This window comes from Pseudorca crassidens, chromosome 17, assembly GCF_039906515.1.
Source record: "Pseudorca crassidens isolate mPseCra1 chromosome 17, mPseCra1.hap1, whole genome shotgun sequence".
Taxonomy (NCBI): Eukaryota; Metazoa; Chordata; class Mammalia; order Artiodactyla; family Delphinidae; genus Pseudorca; species Pseudorca crassidens.
Window position 1 is genome coordinate 42,099,419 of NC_090312.1, and position 21,305 is coordinate 42,120,723.

General features: G+C 44.1%; 1 protein-coding gene, 2 long non-coding RNA genes and 1 pseudogene across 8 annotated transcripts in view; 2 read left to right on the forward strand and 2 right to left on the reverse strand.

Annotated features, from left to right (window-relative positions):
* On the reverse strand, positions 1 to 14,988 carry LOC137210138 (uncharacterized). Its single transcript, XR_010936278.1, has 2 exons — positions 14,330 to 14,988; positions 1 to 418 (listed from the first exon to the last, which is right to left on the reverse strand). It is a non-coding gene; the product is annotated as an uncharacterized lncRNA (long non-coding RNA).
* LOC137210135 (small ribosomal subunit protein uS2 pseudogene) lies at positions 857 to 1,779 on the forward strand (annotated as a pseudogene).
* CCNE2 (cyclin E2) overlaps positions 14,760 to 21,305 on the forward strand; it is a 14,640-nt gene continuing 8,094 nt past the window's right edge. The window contains exons 1-7 of one of the 6 annotated variants that reach the window (XM_067711742.1): positions 14,760 to 14,840; positions 16,028 to 16,067; positions 16,164 to 16,260; positions 16,348 to 16,401; positions 17,338 to 17,489; positions 18,752 to 18,887; positions 21,094 to 21,240. In XM_067711742.1, the coding sequence (XP_067567843.1) occupies positions 16,054 to 16,067; positions 16,164 to 16,260; positions 16,348 to 16,401; positions 17,338 to 17,489; positions 18,752 to 18,887; positions 21,094 to 21,240 (600 nt within the window). In that variant the 5' untranslated portion in view covers positions 14,760 to 14,840; positions 16,028 to 16,053. Of the gene's footprint in view, positions 14,841 to 14,965; positions 15,093 to 16,027; positions 16,068 to 16,163; positions 16,261 to 16,347; positions 16,402 to 17,337; positions 17,490 to 18,751; positions 18,888 to 21,093; positions 21,241 to 21,305 lie in introns of those variants that run through there. The other 5 variants (XM_067711744.1, XM_067711740.1, XM_067711741.1 and 2 more) reach the window with 5 other exon arrangements.
* Positions 15,428 to 21,305, reverse strand: part of LOC137210139 (uncharacterized) — an 8,696-nt gene continuing 2,818 nt past the window's right edge. Inside the window, exon 2 of the long non-coding RNA XR_010936279.1 lies at positions 15,428 to 16,040. This is a non-coding gene — a long non-coding RNA (uncharacterized lncRNA). The remainder of the gene's footprint in view (positions 16,041 to 21,305) is intronic.

Below are 21,305 nucleotides of genomic sequence, written 5' to 3' on the forward strand. Positions count from 1 at the left end.
TCAGTGGCATTATTTTTATTAACTTTCAAACTTGGAAACCTTTATCAAAACCAGGTCTTACAGGGGAGGGAGTAGGGAACCTTGAAGACTGGATGGCTCTCCTGGCCCTCTCCCCTCACCTGCTAGGTAAATAAGAAAGAGGAAAAAGAAATGACAGAAAGGGGGAGACAGAAGAACCCTGTTTCCTTCAGCGAGGGCCAGGCTCCTGTCAGAAAGGGCCGGGTGCCCGGGGCCTCTGATGCAGGAAAGCAGAGGGGAGCTTGGTCTCCCACAAGCTCAGTCCACAATCTCCAACTGAGAGTGAGATCTGAGGACAAGCCAGAAGCAGTCAGTGGAAGAGCCAGCTTCGGTGTAATGACTTCGCAAACCGGAGGTGTGCCTTTAGACACGTCATAGAAGTTCTCCAAACCTTCTTTTCCTATTTTGAAAAATGAGAGAGGGGTTTGGAACTTGTGATGTGTAAGGCCACTTCCACCTCTAAGATTCTGTAATTCCAATGATACAATGTTGACAGTGTTCTAATAATTCCACCTCATCTTCAATTGGTATCCATGAAAAAGTTGAAAGATCATACAATTTGGAGTCAAGTCTAGGGTTCAAGTCCCAATCTGCCAACTATGTAACATTAGACAAGCCCTGTAATTCCTGTGAGCCTTTTTCCTCATCTATAAAACTGACAAAATAAATCTCATAGGGTTGTGGTAAGATTCAAGTGAGGGGATATTTGTGAGGGTACTTATAAACTGTAGAGGTTAGAACAAACATAGCAGAACATTCTTACTAAGTCTGATCCCCTTCTGCACTACCCAGACAGGGGTCCGTCCATACGGCGTTGTTCTGGATTCCCATTGTAACTTAAAGGGAAACTTTCACAATGTCCGGAGCCCTTGACTTCCTGCAAATGAAGGAGGAGGATGTACTCAAATTTCTTGCAGCAGGAACCCACTTAGGTGGCACCAACCTAGACTTCCAAATGGAAGAGTACATCCGCGTCTACAACATAAATCTGAAGAGAACCTGCGAGAAGCTTCTGCTGGCAGCTTGTGCCATTGTTGCCATTGAAAACCCAGCAGATGTCAGTGTCGTATCCTCTAGAAATACTGGCCAGCGAGTTGTGCTGAAGTTTGCTACTGTCACTGGAGCCCCTCCTATTGCTGGCTGCTTCTCTCCTGGAATCTTCACTAACCAGATCCAGGAAGCCTTCCGGGAGCCAAGACTTCCAGTGGCTACTGATCCCAGGGCTGACCACTAGCCTCTCACAGAGGCCTCTTACGCTCACCTGCCTACCATTGCTCTGTGTAACACAGACTCTCGTCTGTGTTATGTGGACACTGCCATCCCATGCAACAACAAGGGAACTCACTCGGGCGGTCTGATGTAGTGGATGCTCGTCCGGGAAGTTCTGTGCATGCGTGGCACCATCTCCCGCGAACACCCATGGGCGGTCACACCTGATCTCTGCTTCTACAGAGATCCTGAAGAGATTGAAAAGGAAGAGCAGGCGGCAGCTGAGAAGGCTGTGACCATGGAGGAATTTCAGGGCGAATGGACCGCTCCAGCTCCTGAGTTCACTGCTCCTCAGCCTGAGGTGGCGGACTGGTCCGAAGGTGTGCAGGTGCCCTCTGTGCCTGTTCAGCAGTTCCCCACCGAAGACTGGTCTGCAGCTCCCACCGCTCAGGCCACTGAGTGGGTAGGAACAACCACTGAGTGGTCTTAAGCTGTTCTTCCGCAAACTCGTAAAATGGAAGTAGGTTGACGGAAAATAAACAGTTTCCAAAAAAAAAAGAACCCCAAAAAGTCAGTTTCCAAAAAAAAACCCCAAAAAGTCTGAGCCAATCATTTCCATTTTTTAGCTCAATTTAAAATTCACTAATCAAATACTTAAATCATTCATTCCATAAGTACTGACAGAATGTCCCCTGTTTCAGGCACCAGAGATACTTTAGTGAATAAGACACTGGAGGTCACTGATATCATGGAACTTGAAGATGTTCTTTTAACATCTGCATCAGAAAAGGAAATCTGGACATATAAATATTTTAGCAAGATACATAAAAGGTAAACAAGCTGTGTGCGGTATTGTAGAGATATGAATTCAACAAATATGTATGGAGCTCTTACTATGGTCCCAGACATAAGGACTAGGCACTGTTCTAGGTGTTGGGAGACTCAGCATTGAACAAGACAGACCAAGTCCCTGGCCTTTTGGAGCTTACATTCCACCAGAAGAACTGAATCAATCAGACTGTCACTAATTATATATGGAAGACACAGCCAAAAACAAGTATGAGGCCGATGTGAGAGGTACGAACATAGTTCTGGAGCCAGAGCTTCAGGCTTCTTTTCCTAGCCACACTCAGTTTCCCCTTATCGAAACGGAAGGCACAATAAACTCTAACTTGCCCTCCTCATGCCTCATTTCTCCTTCCAACTATTCACCTTGGACAAGTTAACAGCCTTTACCAAGTAATGAGAGGTTTGGGCATAGAAAATAACCACAACTATTTTTCAGCGGTGGTCAGTTGTTATGGCTTAATTAGGTTTTCAAACAGCATTCATGCACTCTGCAAATTTGTGATTCAGCTCGATCCTTTTCAGGTTCCTTTGAATCTACCTGTGACTCACTTAACGTAAGGACTCCCACAGCCAATAACAGACTACCGGTTTCCATTTAACCTCTAAAGTATTGACCATTGTGCTGTATATTCAGCTGTATAGTCAACAACTGTGGATTCTTTTATATGAGGCACTGTACTAGGTCCTTGCTTCTGGCATTTACAATCATATTTGAAAACTTACGTTAGTCATAAGTCATTTGCATTTCTCTTTTAAGACAGTATGAGTAAATACCATTTGATTAAATGAGATATAGGAGCTCCCACGAGGGAGACATCACTTCTGACTCAAGCAACTAGGGAGGAGGAGGTTGCAGCTCTGATGAGAGCCTGCTTTATCCTGGACATTTTATGTAGATTCTTCAACTTGATGTGGAATGCTTCACAAAGAACTTGGAATCTAAGACCTTGAGTGATGGGAAGAATTAGGAAAGGCAGAAATGAAGTTTCAGCTGAATACTAAATGACGGCCCAGTGCTGGCCAGGCACAATGCAAGGTACCAGGAACCCAATGGTGAACAGTGTGGACCTTGTGGTAAAGGGCTTTCAGTGGGGGATACAAACAAATAAACAGGCAATTACAATCACTATATGGTGTGATGTGTGTTACACTAGGTAAAAACACCAAGCTGATGGGAGAATACAGTAAGGTGTATTTGTTAGGAGTCTTTCAGTTGCACTTAATCGAAACTGTGATCGACTGGCTTATGTCACCAGGAACCTCAGGGTGGATCCAGGACTTAAGGAAACTCTCTCTCTCTCTCTCTCTCTCTGTATCACCATATCCTTTAATTTTGCAGATGGTGTGTTCTTCCAGATGAATATTCTTTGACACAGTGACACCAGAGGCAAGAGGCAGGCTTCCCAGCTAGCTTTAGTGGAAGGAAGTCAGGGAGGGACTCTGGCCCTACTTGGACCATTCAGCTTTCCCTGAAACTGTTGCCCAGGGAAGGGGCACCATGATAAATAAGCTGGGTTTATGCATCTAACCCTGTTGATGGGTGGTAGAGAAAGGGAGAAATACATGCTGGGTCACCAAAAACAATGGCTACCATAAAGAAGCCCCTGAAGGGAACACTGCAATTGTGGAAAACAGCTAGAACACAGAGGAAGGAACGTGCATGGTGAGTTCCTGGGATGGTGGGAGATTAGTCTGGCTGGAGCCGTGGTCACACCTAAGAGCAGGGAGAAAAACCAAGGTCAGCCTGTGGAAGGCTTCAAATGCCTGGCTAAGGACTCTAGGTCAGCCTGATGGATACGTGGTGACAGCTTTGTTCAGAATCTTTCCAATTTTCCTGAAAATCACTCAGAGCAATGAGAACAAAGGTATGAAACGCCTACATGCTTACATCTTCAGTAAAACAAGGAAGTGAGAAATTTCACAAACTTCATGTGGTGTGTAGCATCACCCTCCCTCCCCGAACCAGCACAGGAAACCATACATGCGGTTTAGCAGGTGCCTCAGGGAAGACCAGAAATGGCACAAGAGTCCAGAGGGTGGAGGTACCGCAATTCTCAGCAAAAATTCAACTCAGGAGAGTTCTCAGCCTGGGTGGGAATAGATGTGAGCAGGATTAAGAAGGAAGAGGGCAGGAATACTGGGAGAGGAAGATATTAATCCATAAGTGCCTGGAGGACCCACGGGTGCAGCTTAGGAAAAAGAGGAGAGCAGGCTGGCAGGAAGGGGCAGAATGCCTGGAAACCAGTGGCTGGGGGAGCAACCAGGGGAGCTCCAGACTAGTTGTAGGAGCTCAGCTGAGCCAGGTTAGAATCCTAAACTGAGAGGAGGTCCCGTTACAGGTAGCTGCCGTAAAGTACACACCCCCATACCGACAGAAGGAAGCCTTGAGCTGAGAAATGAGGAAAGCTCCCTTGTTCCTATCATGGGAGTCTCTTGCCAATAGTTGTTTTAGAAAAATCCAACTCATTCCAAAATGATAAAAACTTATAACTCGGGCTTCCCTGGTGGCGCAGTGGTTGAGAGTCCACCTGCCGATGCAGGGGACGCGGGTTCGTGTCCCGGTCCGGGAAGATCCCACATGCCGCGGAGCGGCTGGGCCCGTGAGCCATGGCCGCTGAGCCTGCGCATCCGCAGTCTGTGCTCCGCAACGGGAGAGGCCACAACAGCGAGAGGCCCGCATACAGCAAAAACAAAAACAAACAAAAAAAAACAACCTTATAACTCAACATCCAATCAAAGGTATTGTAAGAAAAACATCCATACAAATGTACCGTCAGAAGAAAATCTGAAAAGGGGTAACAAAACCTCCCTGCAGACTAAGAAAACTCATCAGAGAAATGTGGCCACAAAGCAGAAGAAAATTTTAACCCAACATCCTATTATGAATTTCGAAAATGTAACGAGGCAGTGGCAGCTATGCAGGGAGCTAACAAAGCAGAAATAACTCAAGGAAGGGACAGTCAGGTCAAGGAACGGAAGGTGACAGACAAGAGGAGGACAGGGAACAGAAATGGGTAGATTGACTAAATAAGTGTAAGAAAAATAAATACAAAACATTTCAGATACAAAAGCCAAATTACAAGAAACACAAGAGAGAGGAGACACCACTCTAAGGGACACCAGGGAAGATAAAAAGAATAGAAATAAAAGTGAAGAAGATAAAATGGGAATGAATAAAAGTCATTAGAGAGGGAGTGATAGGAAGACAGGCAAAGGAAATAACACAAATGTAAAGTCAGAGCTCCTGAAGAAAAAACCCCAAAACAATGGAACAGAACAGATATTTTAAAATAAACTCAATTTTAAGTAGGGTTTGGAACTGGGATTGGAGGGAGAGCTAGGTCCAGGTCACAGACCTAAATTTAGGAGCGAGGTGGGGAAGGCAGGTCTGGAAGTCATGTGCAAGGCTGCGGTAACCGGGAGCAGGTCAGGGTGCTGTCTGCCCGGCCGTCCTACCTGGGGTCTCTCGGGGAGCTTCCCCTGAACCGTGGCAGCCGCGTGAGTGAGACAGAATGGGAGTGAGCAGCTCTGCTCCCACAACCGGGCTCAGCCCAGTCTCCACCACCTGCAGAAGCAGAGGGCAGGGGCAGCACCTTAGATAAGGTGAACCAAAAACTACAGAGATTAATATAAGGAACATGTATCTAGCACCCAACTTTATAAAATCTTAACCTTTTACCATATTTGCTTCAGATGTTGTTTTTTTTTTTTGCTTCAGATGTTTTTAAGGAAATACAACTTTACAGATATAGTTGAAGCCAATCATGAACCCCTCTGATCCCATTCATCTCTCTAACCCCCACCTGAGATACCACTATCCTGAAATCGATTATTTTTGCAAAACTTGCTTTTATGCTATTACTGCATAAGTATCCATAACTATATATAATATTTCTTTCACAAGCTTTCGAATTTTATATAAAGGTATCATACTGAATGTTTTGATCTAAAATATGCCCCCCCAAAAAATTATGTTTTTGAAATTTATCCATGTTGATACATGTGGCTCTACTTGATTTTAACCATAGCACAGCATTCCATAATATGAATACACCACACTGTATTTATGCATTCTTTTGTTGATGGGCCTTTGGAAAAGGTCTGACAGTTATCTTATAAAACTAAAGCATATACCTACCCTAATGACCCAGCAATTCCCCTCTTAGGTATTAACCAAAAGAAATGAATATGCTTGTCCACAAAAAAGAAAGAAGCCAGACACAAAAGAGTGTATATGTGAGATTCCATTTATCCATATATATTTATATATATGTATATATATAAATATTCCCTAGTACAGAACTAGTAAAACCAATCTATGGTGGAAAAAATCAGAATAGTGGCTGCCTCTAAGAAGATGGAAATGGGAATTAACAGGGAAAGGAAACTTTCTGGAAGTGACAGTAATGTTCTATAATTTGTCAGGAGTTTGGGTTACACAAGTGTATCTGTTAAGAATGTATACTTAGTGAGAGGGAGGGAGATGCAAGAGGGAAGAGATATGGGAACATATGTATATATATATAACTGATTCATTTTGTTGTAAAGCAGAAACTAACACACCATTGTAAAGCAATTATACTCCAATAAAGATGTTAAAAAAAAGAATGTATACTTAATATTTGTACTTTTCATTGAAATTTTACCTCAAAGGAAAAAAAAAACTAAACAAATACTGAACAATAGAGAAAAGACAGTCTCTTCAATAAATGGTGCTGGGAAAACTGAACAGCCACATGTAAAAGAATGAAATTAGAACATTTTCTCACACTGTATACAAAAATAAACTCAAAATGGACTAAAGACCTAAATGTAAGACCTGAAACCGTAAAACTCCTAGAACAGAACATAGGCAGAACACTCTTTAACAATAAACTGCAGCATTTTTTTTTTGACCTCTCTCTTAAGGCAAAAAAAAAAAAGCAAAAATATACAAAAGAGACCTAATTAAGCTTAAAAGCTTTTGCACAGCAAAGGAAACCATCAACAAAATGAAAAGACAACCTACTGAATAGGAGAAAATATTTGCAAATGATGTGACCGATAAGCAGTTAATATCCAAAATATATAAATAGCTCTTACAACTCAATATCAAAAAAAAAATTTTAAAAATGGGCAGAAGACTGAAAAGACACTTTTCCAAAGAAGATAGACAGATGGCCAACAGGCACATGAAAAGATGTTCAACATCGCTAATCATCAGAGAAATGCAAATCAAAATCACAATGAGCTATCAACTCACACCTGTCAGAATAGCTGTCATCAAAAAGTCTACAAATAACAAATGTTGGTGAGGATGTGGAGAAAAGGGAACCCTCCTACACTGTTGGTGGGAATGTAAACTGGTGCAGCCACTATGGAAAACAGCGTGGAGTTTCCTTAAAAAACTGAAAATAGAACTACCATATGATCGGGCAATTCCACTGCTGGGTACATACCCAAAGAAAAAGAAAACACTAATTCAAAAAGGTACATGCAACCCAACGTTCATAGCAGTGTTATTTACAATAGCCAAGATATGGAAGCAACCTAAGTGCCCATCAACAGATGAATGGATGAAGAAGATGTGTATATATATATATATATATATATATATATATATATATATATATACACACAATGGGATACTACTCAGCCATAAAAATGAATGAAGTTGTGCCATTTGCAACAATGTGGATAGACCTAGAGGGTATTATGCTTAGTGAAATAAGTCAGAGAAAGACAAATACTGTATTTTATCATTTATATGTGGAATCTAAAAAATAAAACAAATGAATATAACAAGACAGAAATGGACTCACAGATACAGAGAACAAATTAGTAGTTACCTGTGGGGAGAGGGAAGAGGAGAGGAAACTACTATGTATGAAATAAATAAATACAGGATATATTGTACAGTACAGGGAATATAACCAAGACTTTATAATAACTTTAAATAAGCTATACAAATATTGAATCACTATGTTGTATACCTGAAACTAATATTAGAAATCAACTCTACTTCAATTAAAAAAACACAAAACAAATATTGAAGTCTGTTAATGGGTAAGTGTATTGATAACCCCAACTTTTTTTTTTTTGGAAATGCATCAAACAATAAAATGGAATGATGGCTGGAAGAGGGATGGATAGATGGAGAGATCAAGCATAGCAAAATGTTGATGAAATTTAGGTAGTGAGTATATGGGTGCCCATGATAAAACCCTTTCAATTTTGCTGAACATTTAAAATTTTTATAATAAAAATTTCCCCCTACATTTTTAACATTTAACTTGTCAAAAACCGACTCTTGACTTCATCCTGCCCTAAAGCCACTTTTCCCTTCATGTTCCCCGTTCCAATAAGTGACAAACGTTCATCTAGGTGCTCACCTTTGGGTTGTCTCCATCCCACACATCTTATCCATCACTACATCCTTTCAGCTCTACCTTCAACATATGTTCTGAATGCAACCCTGCAACCACGCCCTGTTCCAAGCTACCACAGTCTTCCACCTGGACCGACTGGTCTACTAAGTGGTCGCCGTGCTTCTACCATCCCCGTTAGAATTTATTCTCCGTACAGCAGTCACGCTGATCATTTTAAAACGCTTCCTCCCGCTGCCTCTTCTCCCACTCTGTCCCTTGCGCACTCCGTTCCAGCCATCCTGACCTCCTTGTCGTCCATTAACTATGCCAAGCTTCCCCTGCTTGGAATGTTCTCCCTCCGCATCCGCACGGCTTGTTCTCTCACTGCACAGCCTCTCTGCTCAGCGGTCACACCAGAGAGGTCCCTGAACATCTATCTAATATAGTACTTCGCAACACTTCCCTTACACTGCCTGTATTTTTCCTCTGAGTTCTTATTACTATCTGACATGTTTGTTTTCTATGCCCCGCCCCCCCATACTAGAATTAAGCTCCGAAGGGACAGGAATTTTTGTTTACCTTATTACATATTATGTCCTAGTGTTTGCTGAATTAATGAATGCACCAGGTAAAGTAGCACCTCCTCTTCGAGTCCATCCCATATCCCTCCCTACCCCCTACAGCTTAAGTAGTCCCCGTTCTCCTGTTAGAATATTTTACCTTTCCCATAGTGCTCATTGATAGTTATTTGTTACACATCTGTTCTCCGTCCCCCACACCAACAGAATGTAAGCTCTTGTGGACTGTCCACGCCCTGCAGTTAACGACAACAGCGCCTGACCCAGAGCAGGCTGAGCCAACCAGCGCCCCCCTGCCTGTTTCAACCTCCACCCGGAGCTTCTGGATTTCCAACACTGCCGTTTATCCCTGTTCTTTCTTCGCACGGTGGACTGTCATGAACCCTGTGGCGGGGCTGGACCAATCGTCTTTAGGGTGCCCTCTAGCTCTCACACCCTACGATGCCTTCCTTCTCAAGGGCCTCCCTCTGAGATGGCGGTCAAGGGCAGCTGCCGCAGAGCCAGCGCTCTTGGCCTAGTCTCCGTGGTGCTTCTGCAGCCTCCGAGGCCGGGAACAGTTCCGCCTCTAGAGGGCAGAGCTCAGCCGCGGCCCTGCTGGCCCGCCAAGGTGCCAGCTGCAAAGCTCTTTCAAGGGAGCGGTTACTGGAGTCTAGTTAGGAGGGCCGCCCCCAGCGAGCACACCTCTACTGCCCCCGCCACTCATCCCACAAAGGGCGCTGTGGTCAGCCAGGCCCCAGGCCCGGCGTGAGGGTCCCAGCGACGGAGGCGGCCCCCGCCCCCAGGAGCTCCCAGCAGCCTGGGAAGGGCAGTGGTGGCGGCAAGAACGAGAGGAGCGCGTTGGAAAGGGTGTAGAGAAGAGCCCTCCCTCGTGCAGGGCAGGACAGCTTCTACAGAAGGCATATTTGCGTATTAACAGATACCTGGGAGGTAGCTAGGGAAGACAGTGGAGGTGGTGAGGAGAGGTACAGGGGCAAAGGCCAGAAGTGAGAAGGCAGGGATGTGCAGAACAGCACCCAGGTGGACTTCCCGGGTTCGAGAGGCTCTGTGTGTTAAGTTAGGGTCTTTGGCCTTTAACCCAAAGTGATCCACAACAGGCCGGTGGCTGCGTGGGCAGATCTGTGCTTTAGAAAGAGAGCTTGGGAGATACACTGTAAGGCAGAACTGAAGGGGCAACACACGTCAGGAAAACCAGTTAGGAGATTACTGCACTAGTTGAGAGAATGGAATCCTGAACTAAGGCAGAGGAAAAAAAGAGAATTTGGGAATGATGTGATGGTAACTGGGGGCAGCACAGCGAGGGGGGGCGGGGGGCTGGAGCCAGACTCTACTATGGGACTCGGGCAAATTACGTTTGTGCCTTGGCTTCCTCATCTGTAGAGTGGGAGTGACAGTAACAGTACCTGGCTCACAGTGGTGGAGGATTACAGGAGTCAGTACAATGTAAAAGCTCAGAGTAGAGCTTCACAACATCTTACTCAGGAAGGGCTAACTGCAGTTACGGAGCTCAGAAAAAAGAAGAAAGGAATGCCTAAGATGACTCCCAGCACTCTGGTTTGGAAACTAGGTCTGCAGTTCTCAAAGTGTGTTCCATGGATGTCTGGGGGTCTCAAAGACCCTTTCAGGGGGATCAAAAGGTCACAACTATTTTCACAAGAAAATTAAGACATTTGTGTTTTTCACTGTGTTAATGTTTGCTCTGATGACGAAAGTGCAATGGTATTTAAAACTGTTGGTGCCCTAGCACAGATCAAGGCAGCGGCACCAAACTACACTGGGAGTCATTGTACCACCACTTGCCATGTAAATCATGAAGCCAGTTTACTGAAGAATGTCCTTGATGAGGCAATAAAAGGAACAGTCTGATGGGCAATCCAGTATTAAAATTTGGAAGGATTTTTCTCCTATAGCTGTGTTTTGGCTAATAGGGATAATAAGCAAGTCTAATCAAACGGGGGGAAAAGTTTTATTCCTCTCCTATTACGTGAGAAATGCTGATTATCATTTAGCCACATTCATTTTTAACTTCAAATCAGCCCTATAACAATAAACAGGTAGTACCCTGACCAAAGGTAGAACAACGTGAGCAACAAGATGAAGATATAAATAAATCATTGAATGACTTAATAAACGGCGGAGAAGAGACAAATCTCACACACAGAAGAATTCCAAATAAGTTATGTAGATATTTCACCCTAAAGGAGGGGGAGCATAACATTCCACTCATTAGGAGTGGGCTGCACACAGTGACTTCCTTCCAAAGAGTAGGTATAGTATGGAAAGGGTAGGGGATGGGGGGCGACTTTACAATGGAGAAACCTGACAAACACTACCAGGTGATCAAGGTCAACGTCAGCAGCCATAAACCATGATGACCGCATGGACTTTTGATATGATGTGATGAAAATGACACTTTACCTCTGTGATCTTCTTCCTCCAAACCCATAACCATCTAACCATGAGAAAAACTTCGGATAAATTCCCCTAGAAAGGTATCCTACAAAATATTAATATTTGACCAGTACTCCTCAAAACTGTCAACATCATCAAAAACAAGGAGAGTCTGAGTGAGAAACTGTCACAGCCAAGAGGAACCTTAAGGAGACATGACTTCTAAATGTGGTACTGTATCCTGCCACAGTAAAAAGACATTAGGGTAACACTAAGGAAATCTGAATGATATATGGACTTTAATAATTATTATTAGCTTTGCATTATAATAATAATATAATGCATCGACATTGGTTCATATGGTAACAAATGCACCCCACTGTCAATAATGGGGGAACTGTGCTGTGGTGGGGAAGGTAGAGGACTACATAGAAGCTCTGTTCTACCTGCTCAATTTTTCTGTAAATCTAAAAGTTTTCTAAAAAACAGTTTATTAATTTAAAAAATCCTAACATTAATTGGGAACAATTTTCATCCATCACTCTAACCTTACAGAATTAAAGTTCTATAATGGGATATCCTATCCATAATTCAATGCAGTATTTACCAAGGTCCTATTATGTATGCATGCCTCTGAACTGGTGGGTACTGGCTATAAAAAAAAATGAACAAAACAAGGTCCAGGGCCTAGGTGGAGATAAAAGACATTTTATTTGGTAATTATTGTCCTGGGAGGTGAGCATGACTGAAAAGCACAGAGAAAGAGGTCTGGGAAGGCTTCACAGAGAAGGTATGGCACAGAAAAGGTGCAGAGACAAGAAATAACTGGGCTGGGCCTGATTTATTTTAAAAAAATCTGTCCTTCTAAGAATCTTTTTTTTTTTTCTTTTTCCTGAAAATGAGAGCACTGTAGAGGCCAATACTTTATTTACCATGGTGTTTTAACTTTGCATCTTCAATGGAGAAAGTATACTTTAGAAAATGCCAAAGTTTCTAAAATTATTACAAGTATAAAGGGATTTCAAAGTAAGTGAATTTTAAAACTGGGATGAGTAGAAGAAGAGGGAGCTAAAAATGAACATACACAAATATGAAACAAAGACAACATATTGAAAAATGATACCTAAAATAGGTACCCAGAAGGACAACTACAAGAACAAAACTCTGGGAAACAGCAATTTCATAATTCAGCTTCCTGTTTTATTCAGGATCCTTAAAACTACTTCTTAATCTCTATGGGTATAAATTAATAAGGGGGGTGGATAAGAGAGTGAAGATAGCACTTGGCATCTGCTCTATGACAGGTACACATGCAAGAGAGGGTCTCTATACACACTATAAAATTTAATCTTTGAAACAACCCTTGAAACGAGTGTCTTATCTTTTCTAGAGGAAACGCATGCTCAGAGGGATCCAATAACTTACAGCCAGAGCAAGATGGGAAGTTCCCTCCATCTGAAAGGTAAGCACATGTTCTTTTTAGTCCCAGTTGACCAGTGACCAGGTACCTGTAATACGGCAGAATTCACTCTGTCCGTTTCCACACAAAGCAGTCTTAGGATTGTTTTTAATTTCTCCTTTACTAGGATTGCACCCTGTTCATTTCATAGTCAACGGCATTCTCCAAAGAACACTTCTAATCACGGTGTCTCAGTTACAAGTAATCTACTAGTCGGCCCAGTGATGGGCATCAACACTGTAAGCTTGGTTTTCGGTTTGACTACCAAATTCATTCATGGAGGCCACCAGTTTTGCTTATGTTCAGGTCACCCGCGCTTGCTGGAAAGCCTCCCATTTCTTATTATCACGGTGTTAGCTCTCTAAGCTTTACACCGGAACAGCACGGCGTTTTGAGGTGACTACAAAAAAGAAGCAATTCACCCCTCCGAGAAAGCCGTCAAAGCATCATAAATAGTATGACGTTTCTTGGGACTGACAAGATTCTGGGTCTTTTCTGATTCCATGTCACCTTGAGCAAGACTCTTATTTCCTCATGCGTAAATTTGGGAGAAAATTACTTTGCTGGTGCCTCGAGACTGTGGAGGGAAAATCTTGAAAGAGGACTTTGCCCAAAGAGCACTCGTTATTTCTAGGCTCTGAGCCCCGCACGGGCGGCGCGACACAAAAGCGCAGGGCGGGGACCCCGGGACGGTCCCCCCGCCGCCTCCTGGTGCATCTCGGGAAGGGCTCCCGCCTGGGCCGCAACGCCGGGTCGGCGCAGGCGGCCCGGTTTCCCCGGCCTCTCCCAGCGGCTCACTCGAGTCAGGGCAGAGAGACAAACACGGCCTGCCCGCTTCCGGCCCGAGCTGCCGCGGGTTCAAGGAAGCCTTCGCAAGGCTCCTCCGCCCCGGGGGTCTTTGTTCCCGCCGACGTCCCCCAGCCCCACTGCTCCCGCCGCAAACCCAGTTTGCGGAGTATCAACGGCATGGAGATGTCCAACCTTGGTGCGCACTGGAGCGGGGCGTTAGTAGAGGCAGCGAGGGAACCCAAATTTTGGATACGGGGGAAGAGGAGGGAAACGCGTCGGACCGCCTCCTCCCATTACAGCTCGGAGGCGGTCGGCTCCCTCCCGCGCTGACGGCTCGCGCGGGCTCTGCAGGGCGCGCTGGCGGCGGCGGCGGCGGGGCGGGATCCGAGCCTGCACGTGGTGGAACCGTTCTCCCCGCCCGGCGTGACCCCCGGAGAGCCACTGTTCTCTGGCGGAAGGGGCAGTGCCACCCTCGGCCCCGCTCCGGAGAGATGTTTACCCTTGGGGGCCCCAGAATTGGAGGTTGAGAGGAGAGAGGGAGCGCGCGGCTTGGCGCGAGCGTTTCCTGCGCTGGAACTGCTGAGTGGGAAGCCGCCAGGCAGTGGCAGGGCGGCGGGGTGCGGATGACCCACCCACGGGGAGGGTAACCGGCTCGGCGGAGAAGAGAGCGGGAAAACAGGGTTGATACGTACCTCGGTCGGCGGGCTGGAGCAAAGTGCACGACAGGCATCCCTGAGCATGGCTGCCCTGGGGTGCCACAGCCGGCTGCCGGTGGTCCCAGGGGACTAGGTGGCGCGCGGGAACACACATGGCCAGCCGCGCGCCCGGCTGTGTTTACGTTCTGCAGCCGCTCCACGTTGTGCTGCAGTCCTCGCCTCCCATTGGCCAGCTCGCCAGCCAACGCTGCGCTCCTCCCGCAGGGGCGGTGGTCCCCGAGTCTCTTCAGAAAACCCGGGTTCTTGGAGGCCTAGGCGGGACAGCCAGGGTGCGCCAAGGCATGGCCACTTCCTAGCCACGCTATGCTCGCCCGAGCCGCCTCCACCTGGCCGTACGCCGGGGCCGGGCCGCGGCCTGACACCCCCGGCGTCCGAGAGTTGAAAGAGGGAGGGGACAGAAACTACTGGCGGGAGATGAAGCCGAGCGGCGGGGAGCCGGGCTGCGGAGGAGGAGCCTCTGCGAGACTCCCTCCCGCCGCACAGGCAGGTGAAGTTCAGGTGACCGCGGACCGAGGGCTTAGGCGAGCCGGCTGTGCGGCCCCTCGAGGTGGGCGGGCACGGACTCACGGCAGGGCGCGCCGCGCGGGCCTGCGGACTGGCGCGCGGGGGAGGGGAGCGCACTGTCCGGAGGTGTCAGTCTGAGGCGCATGCGTGCGGGGCGGGCCTGGCCCGTCCTATATATTGGGTTGGCGCCGGCGCCAGCTGAGAGCCGAGCGGTAGCGGGTCTGGCGGTGAGGAGGTGCTTGGGCGTAGGGCGGGATGCGGGAGGAGAGAAAGCCCCCCCACTCCTCAGGGCCGATCCGTCCCGCGGGCGGGAGCCTAGGGGAGGAAAAGTGGGAGGGGTGAGAACTAGGCATCTGGGGGCGATGGGTCCCCGCGATCCGTCCCTGTCAGGACCCTTGGCAGGGGGCCTGGGAGGCGGCGGTGGATGGAGGGCTGCCCCTAAGTGGGAGGCCACGGAAAAGCCCCTCATTCTAGGGGCTTCACTCTGCCATCCCCATTTGGGGAGCTATCCCGCAGGAGAGAGGATGGGGGTCTGGGTCTCCTTCACGGGGAGAAAAGTTCCCCCACAAGCCCAGTTTTCCCCTTTATTAATTGAACTCCCTTTCCATCACTCCCATCCCCCATCTGTAGTCGGGGTCCCGGTGCCCCTCCAAGCGATGGGCAGGGTCCGGTGGGGCTGGGAAGGAGGGAAAGCAGACTGAAGGACGTGACACAAGTTCCCTCCGCCCCCTGCTTCCCCGCCACCGCCGCTCTCCAAATTGGCGCGGAACCGGCTTCTCCACAGTGTTTCGCCTCCACAACCCCCTCTCCCCGCGGCTCGAGCAGGATGGGAGGGGGGAAGTAGGGGCGCTGCCCAAGCCCCACTCGGGCTGTCCGGGGGAGAGACTGCAGGACGCAGAAGAGACCCATCTGCCTCCCTGCTCTTTCCGGGCGCTGAGGGTGGTTTGCAAATTTCTGAAGACGCTCTCATCCGGGCTGTTCATTTCGTTGAGGAAATGCAGGCATGTGTCCAAAAGCATGAGTCCGAAATCATGCACTAATATACTGCATAAGTCATCGTGGTAAGACGGCTCAGGTCATCTCCTGAGGGACTTAGTTATAACCTCTGAATGGCACTTAGAGAGTATGGATGACAATGTATTTGACTCTGGTTTTTCCTCTCGCCTCCAGAGGTTTCATACACCTGAAAGAAGAGAATGTCAAGACGCAGGTAACGTTATTTGTCTTGGAAATATGTTTCAGAGTTGGCTGCTGCCTTTGAAATGCGTCACTTACTAATTAAACTTCCTTTTTAAAAACTCTATAGTAGCCGTTTACAAGCTAAACAGCAGCCCCAGCCCAGTCAGACGGATTCCCCACAAGAAACCCAGATAATTCAGGCCAAGAAGAGAAAAACGGCCCAGGTGAGTTAAGGGGGGGAAAAGAGAGAGGAGAAAGAGAAAATTCCTTGCAGGGACTTTAGTTTAACAATGGCCTTTTCTATTTTCCAGGATGTCAAAAAAAGAAAAGAGGAGGTCATCAAGAAACATCAGTATGAGATTAGGGTAATGCAGAACTGGGCTAGGTTTGGGGGAAACAAATGTAGGACAAAAAAGAATAGAATTGTGTTATTGCTTTGTGATAGGAAGGTTCCTCTGACACTTTTAATGCCCCTCGAGGTCAGCAGGAAGGCGCTTGTCTTTGGGTGGTTTTTATGTCCCTGAATCCTACTACAGCTACAGAGTAAGCCTTGACGCAGCTGGTTCCTCTTTGTAAATCCCTCCCTCTAGGAGCTGCCTGGTGCACCAGGGCCCGCCTAATCTGTCCAATGGACTGCTCTTTGTTCCCTCTCTGACTATAGTGGAGAGTCTTGATGGTTGCTCCTAGGGCATAAAATAGGATGTGAGGTCACTGACAGACTGGCACCCAGCCCTTTGCCACCTATTCTTCCTATGTGTTGTACAGAAGACACTTTGGAAACAGTGGTTCTCTTTGAAACCAGCAGTGACTGGAGAAAGTGTCCTTTAAGTATTTAAGTAATTGTTTCCACTTTTAAGGTCTTGTCTTCCTGTATTTGAAAGTAGTGGAAAAGGCCTTAACGAGTGTGGGGCGGGGGTAGCTGTCTATAAAACAAGGTGCCCTGGCCACTATTGCTAAATACAGGGGAAAATTTTATAATCTTGAAAGCGATTAATATTTGACTACACACGTGTTTTGTTGTTTCTCCTCTCCCTCAGTACCTAACGTCTTGTATTTCCAGAATTGTATTTTGTATAAAACATCCTACCTGTTACTCTTTATGAAGATTGAAATGAGCTATATGGTTTATTTATAAAATATGTATGTCAGCTTAAATTAGTCAGCAATGTTACCTAATGACGGTGTTTGGGGAAAAAATGTAGACTGTTTAGAAGTATTAGCTTTCATTTATAAAAGATCCAAGACAAAAGCTGGTTTGTCTATTTCACAAAGATATTCTTTTTATTTTTTTTAAATGACAGAATTGTTGGCCACCTGTATTATCTGGGGGGATCAGTCCTTGCATTATCATTGAAACACCCCACAAAGAAATAGGAACAAGCGACTTCTCCAGATTTACAAATTACAGATTTAAAAATCTTTTCATTAATCCTTCACCTTTGCCTGATTTAAGGTAAGAAAAATTTCAGTAATTTAATGTCAAAGATTAAAATTTACTGATGTAATATATGGTGCTATTTTGAGGTATTTTTTGCTTTCATTATTAGAAAAACTTGTAGAAAAACTGTTTTTTTTACTAGTCTTTAAGCATATATTATTTTATCTGACAGTAATGCTATTTGCAAATGACACGGGTATTTAAAACATTGATTCTATAACATTATTTTCACTTGCTTGCTGAAGACTGTAAGCCTTATCAGAAGAACTCAATCACCTTATTTATTTATGATTTATTTATTTTTGGCTGCGTTGGGTCTTCATTGCTGCGCGCGGGCTTTCTCCAGTTGCGGTGAGCGGGGGCTACTCTTCATTGCTGTGCACGGGCTTCTCATTGTGGTGGCTTCTCTTTGTTGCGGAGCATGGGCTCTAGGGCACACAGGCTCAGTAGTTGTGGCTCACGGGCTCTAGAGCGCAGGCTCAGTAATTGTGGCGCACAGGCTTAGCTGCTCCGCAGCATGTGGGATCTTCCCAGACCAGGGATCGAACCCGTGTCCCCTGCATTGGCAGCTGGATTCTTAACCACTGTGCCACCAGGGAAACCCTGAATCACATTTTTAATGGAGTTTAAATAATTTATCTAAATTGCTAACATGGAAGTATTTTAACATGTACAGCATTTTCATTTGATAGATCAGCTATTTTTCTTTCTTACCAAGCCTACTTACTAAGGTCTATACTTTTTCTAGTTAATGAATGACTAAGAGGTACAACTTACATAAAATGTGTAGTGTAATAATTTATATTTGGCTTTAATAAGCAAATTAATGGACTCATACATTTAAACTCACCAGTCTTCCTCTTCTCCATACTGTCCCACCTTAACCCCACTGTAATGTAGTGATGATCTATTTGGAGGTGATTGAGACTGTCTCTGCTGGGATCATATGCTTTAAATATTTACTTTTTTAGTGTTGCTCTTGAGAAAACATCGTTATCTTAAACAGGTGCCTTTGTAAATTATAAATAGATGGGGACTAGAAAGCACTCTTGAAATCTGTCAATTTAGATTCTCATAATCCAAGTTCTTGCTGTATAATTTCATGCTAAAGAAATGGTTTCTAAAAGTAGCAATTTTTCCTGATTTACTTTAAGAGGTTGTCCTTTCAAATTCTAATTCAAAGTTGGATTTCAGTGTTTGAAAGTTGAGTTTACTCTATGTGAAACAGGTAGCTTGTATATTATGTGGTCACACAATTATTTTGCCCCTTTCCATAGCTGGGGATGTTCACAGGATGTTTGGCTAAACATGTTAAAAAAAGAGACCAGATATGTTCATGACAAACATTTTGAAGTTCTGCATTCTGAATTGGAACCACAGATGAGGTCAATACTTCTAGACTGGCTTTTAGAGGTATGTTCCAGGAATACAAATTTCCTTTTTTGTATGATGGAAAAACATTTAGACATAAATATGCTTTCCATGTGCCTTCATGGTATATTACCTATTGCCAGGAGCCATTCTGGGGGGCTACTCACTGTAGCTGAGGATACCAAAATGGAAAATGACTGCTTGATAAGAGTAAAATCATGAGGACACAGCCACTAGGTCCCATACAACCCAAACCCAATTCAGAAATTGTGGTATCTGAGTATCGCTGTGTACTAGGCACTGTGCCTGGAGCCAAGGATACTCAAGATGAACAGAATTTGACAAGGTTTTGAATTTTGCTATGCAATGTAAAGAACCAGGACTAGGCTTCAGGACCCTCAGAAGTCCTTTTCTTCATCACCAAAATGAAATTATGATTTGGAATCCTAATTTCTATATCCTAAATGATAAGGAGGCTTTGAATATCCAGTAGCCCTAAGCCCTCGAGGCTCCATGTAGCTTGCTTTTGTTATCCCTCTATTCCTTTCAGAAATGAGCTGTACCATTAATCTAAAGGAATAATAGTGATCCAGAAGTCCCTAAATGCCTGTGCCCTAAATATCTGTGCCCTCTCTTGTTTAGGCCCATTCCCTTTCTCTGGATAATAATTCTGAAAGAATCTCTAAAATTATTGAAATGATTATTTATATTGATAACAAACTAATTTTTACCCCAACCCCTGGATATTTGCTCTGTAGTTTCCCTGTCTTTAATATAGATTGAGACAATGAACTCCAAGGGGGAACTACCACAGGCTTTTTGGTGGAGAAACACACGGCAGAATAGATCTCAGAAGCTACCAGAAAAGTTCGTTAAGACTGCAAACTGTTGTCCTTTTGAGTCAGGTCATCTTATTCCTTATTCTGACTAGAAGGGAAGATTATGTTTCAATCGTGTGTACAAGAATGTAGTTGGATTTTGACTTTTCTGAATATCTAATGATCACAGATGCAACTTAAGCACAATTATGTTGATGTTATTTTATTTTGCCTTTTTATGTTACATTGATTTTTATTCAGTGGTTGTCTATCAAATTTATCCCTATTTTCCCTTAAATATATGATTATATATACAAAACCAAATATAATAAATCAAATCCAGCAGAGAATTAAACTCTACTTTGTCTTAGTATTTCTTTCAACCTAGGAATGCAAAAATGGTCCAACATTTGAAAATCTATTAATAGTTTAAGGGAGAAAAATCATAAGGTTATATATCATAGATGTAAAAGATATTTTTTGAAATTCAGTATACATTCCTGATTTTTTAATATGCAATAAACTAGGGATAGATTTCCTTAACACATTAAGTGTTTATTAGAAACTCATGTATGTCTGTCCCTCTGTTTCCTCCCTACTTCATGAAGTTATTTTGAGAATTAAAAGCTTTCCCTATATTAAGTGTGGAAATGACAGATACTACTTATTATTAATAACAATAGTGAAACATTAGGGGAATCCCATTATAGTCAGAAACAAGGAATAAGATAAAAATTTTGTCAATCACCATTGTTATTCATTCAGTTTTCTTCTATAATTCTTAAATGATGTAAGAACATTGAAAGGAACAGAGTTGTCATTTTGTAGTTAAATGTATATCTAGAATGATGAAGAGAATCAGTTGGAACTATTAGAGTATAAACTAAGCATAAAAACTTACCCATTTGGCATCAATAAAAATTAGATGACATATATACACTATTGACACTATGAATAAGATAGATAACTAATGAGAACCTACTGTATAGCCAAGGGAACTCTACTCAATGCTCTGTGGTGACCTAAATGGGAAGAAAATCCAAAAAAGAGGGGATATATGTATACGTAAAGCTGATTCACTTTGCTGTACAGTAGAAACTAACACAACATTGTAAAGCAACTATACTCCAATAAAAATTAATTTAAAAAACATTAGAAGCTTAATAGGAAAAAAGTACTCAGCCATAGTCAGCAAGTGTAAATGTATCTGGGAATAAACACAGTAAGTCTATGTGAAAAAAACCTATAAAACTAAGAGGACTGTAATAGGTTTATCCTATTAGCATATGTTAATTTTTCCCCCATTTTAGCTTTGGTATCCTAAAAAGCAAGTTGGACTTCAGAAAGTGTTCTGAAATCTGGTATGCTAAGAGGTAACTTTCTAATTTGGAGAAATTAATGGAATAATATTTAAATGGATTCTTCTCTAGGTGTGTGAAGTATACACACTTCATAGGGAAACATTTTATCTTGCGCAAGACTTTTTTGATAGATTTATGTTGACACAAAAGGATATAAATAAAAATATGCTTCAACTCATTGGAATTACCTCATTATTCATTGCTTCCAAACTTGAGGTAAGTTCTCAAAGTTTATCCATGGATATATTTACCGCAAACTTTTTTTGTCTTAACCAATGCAT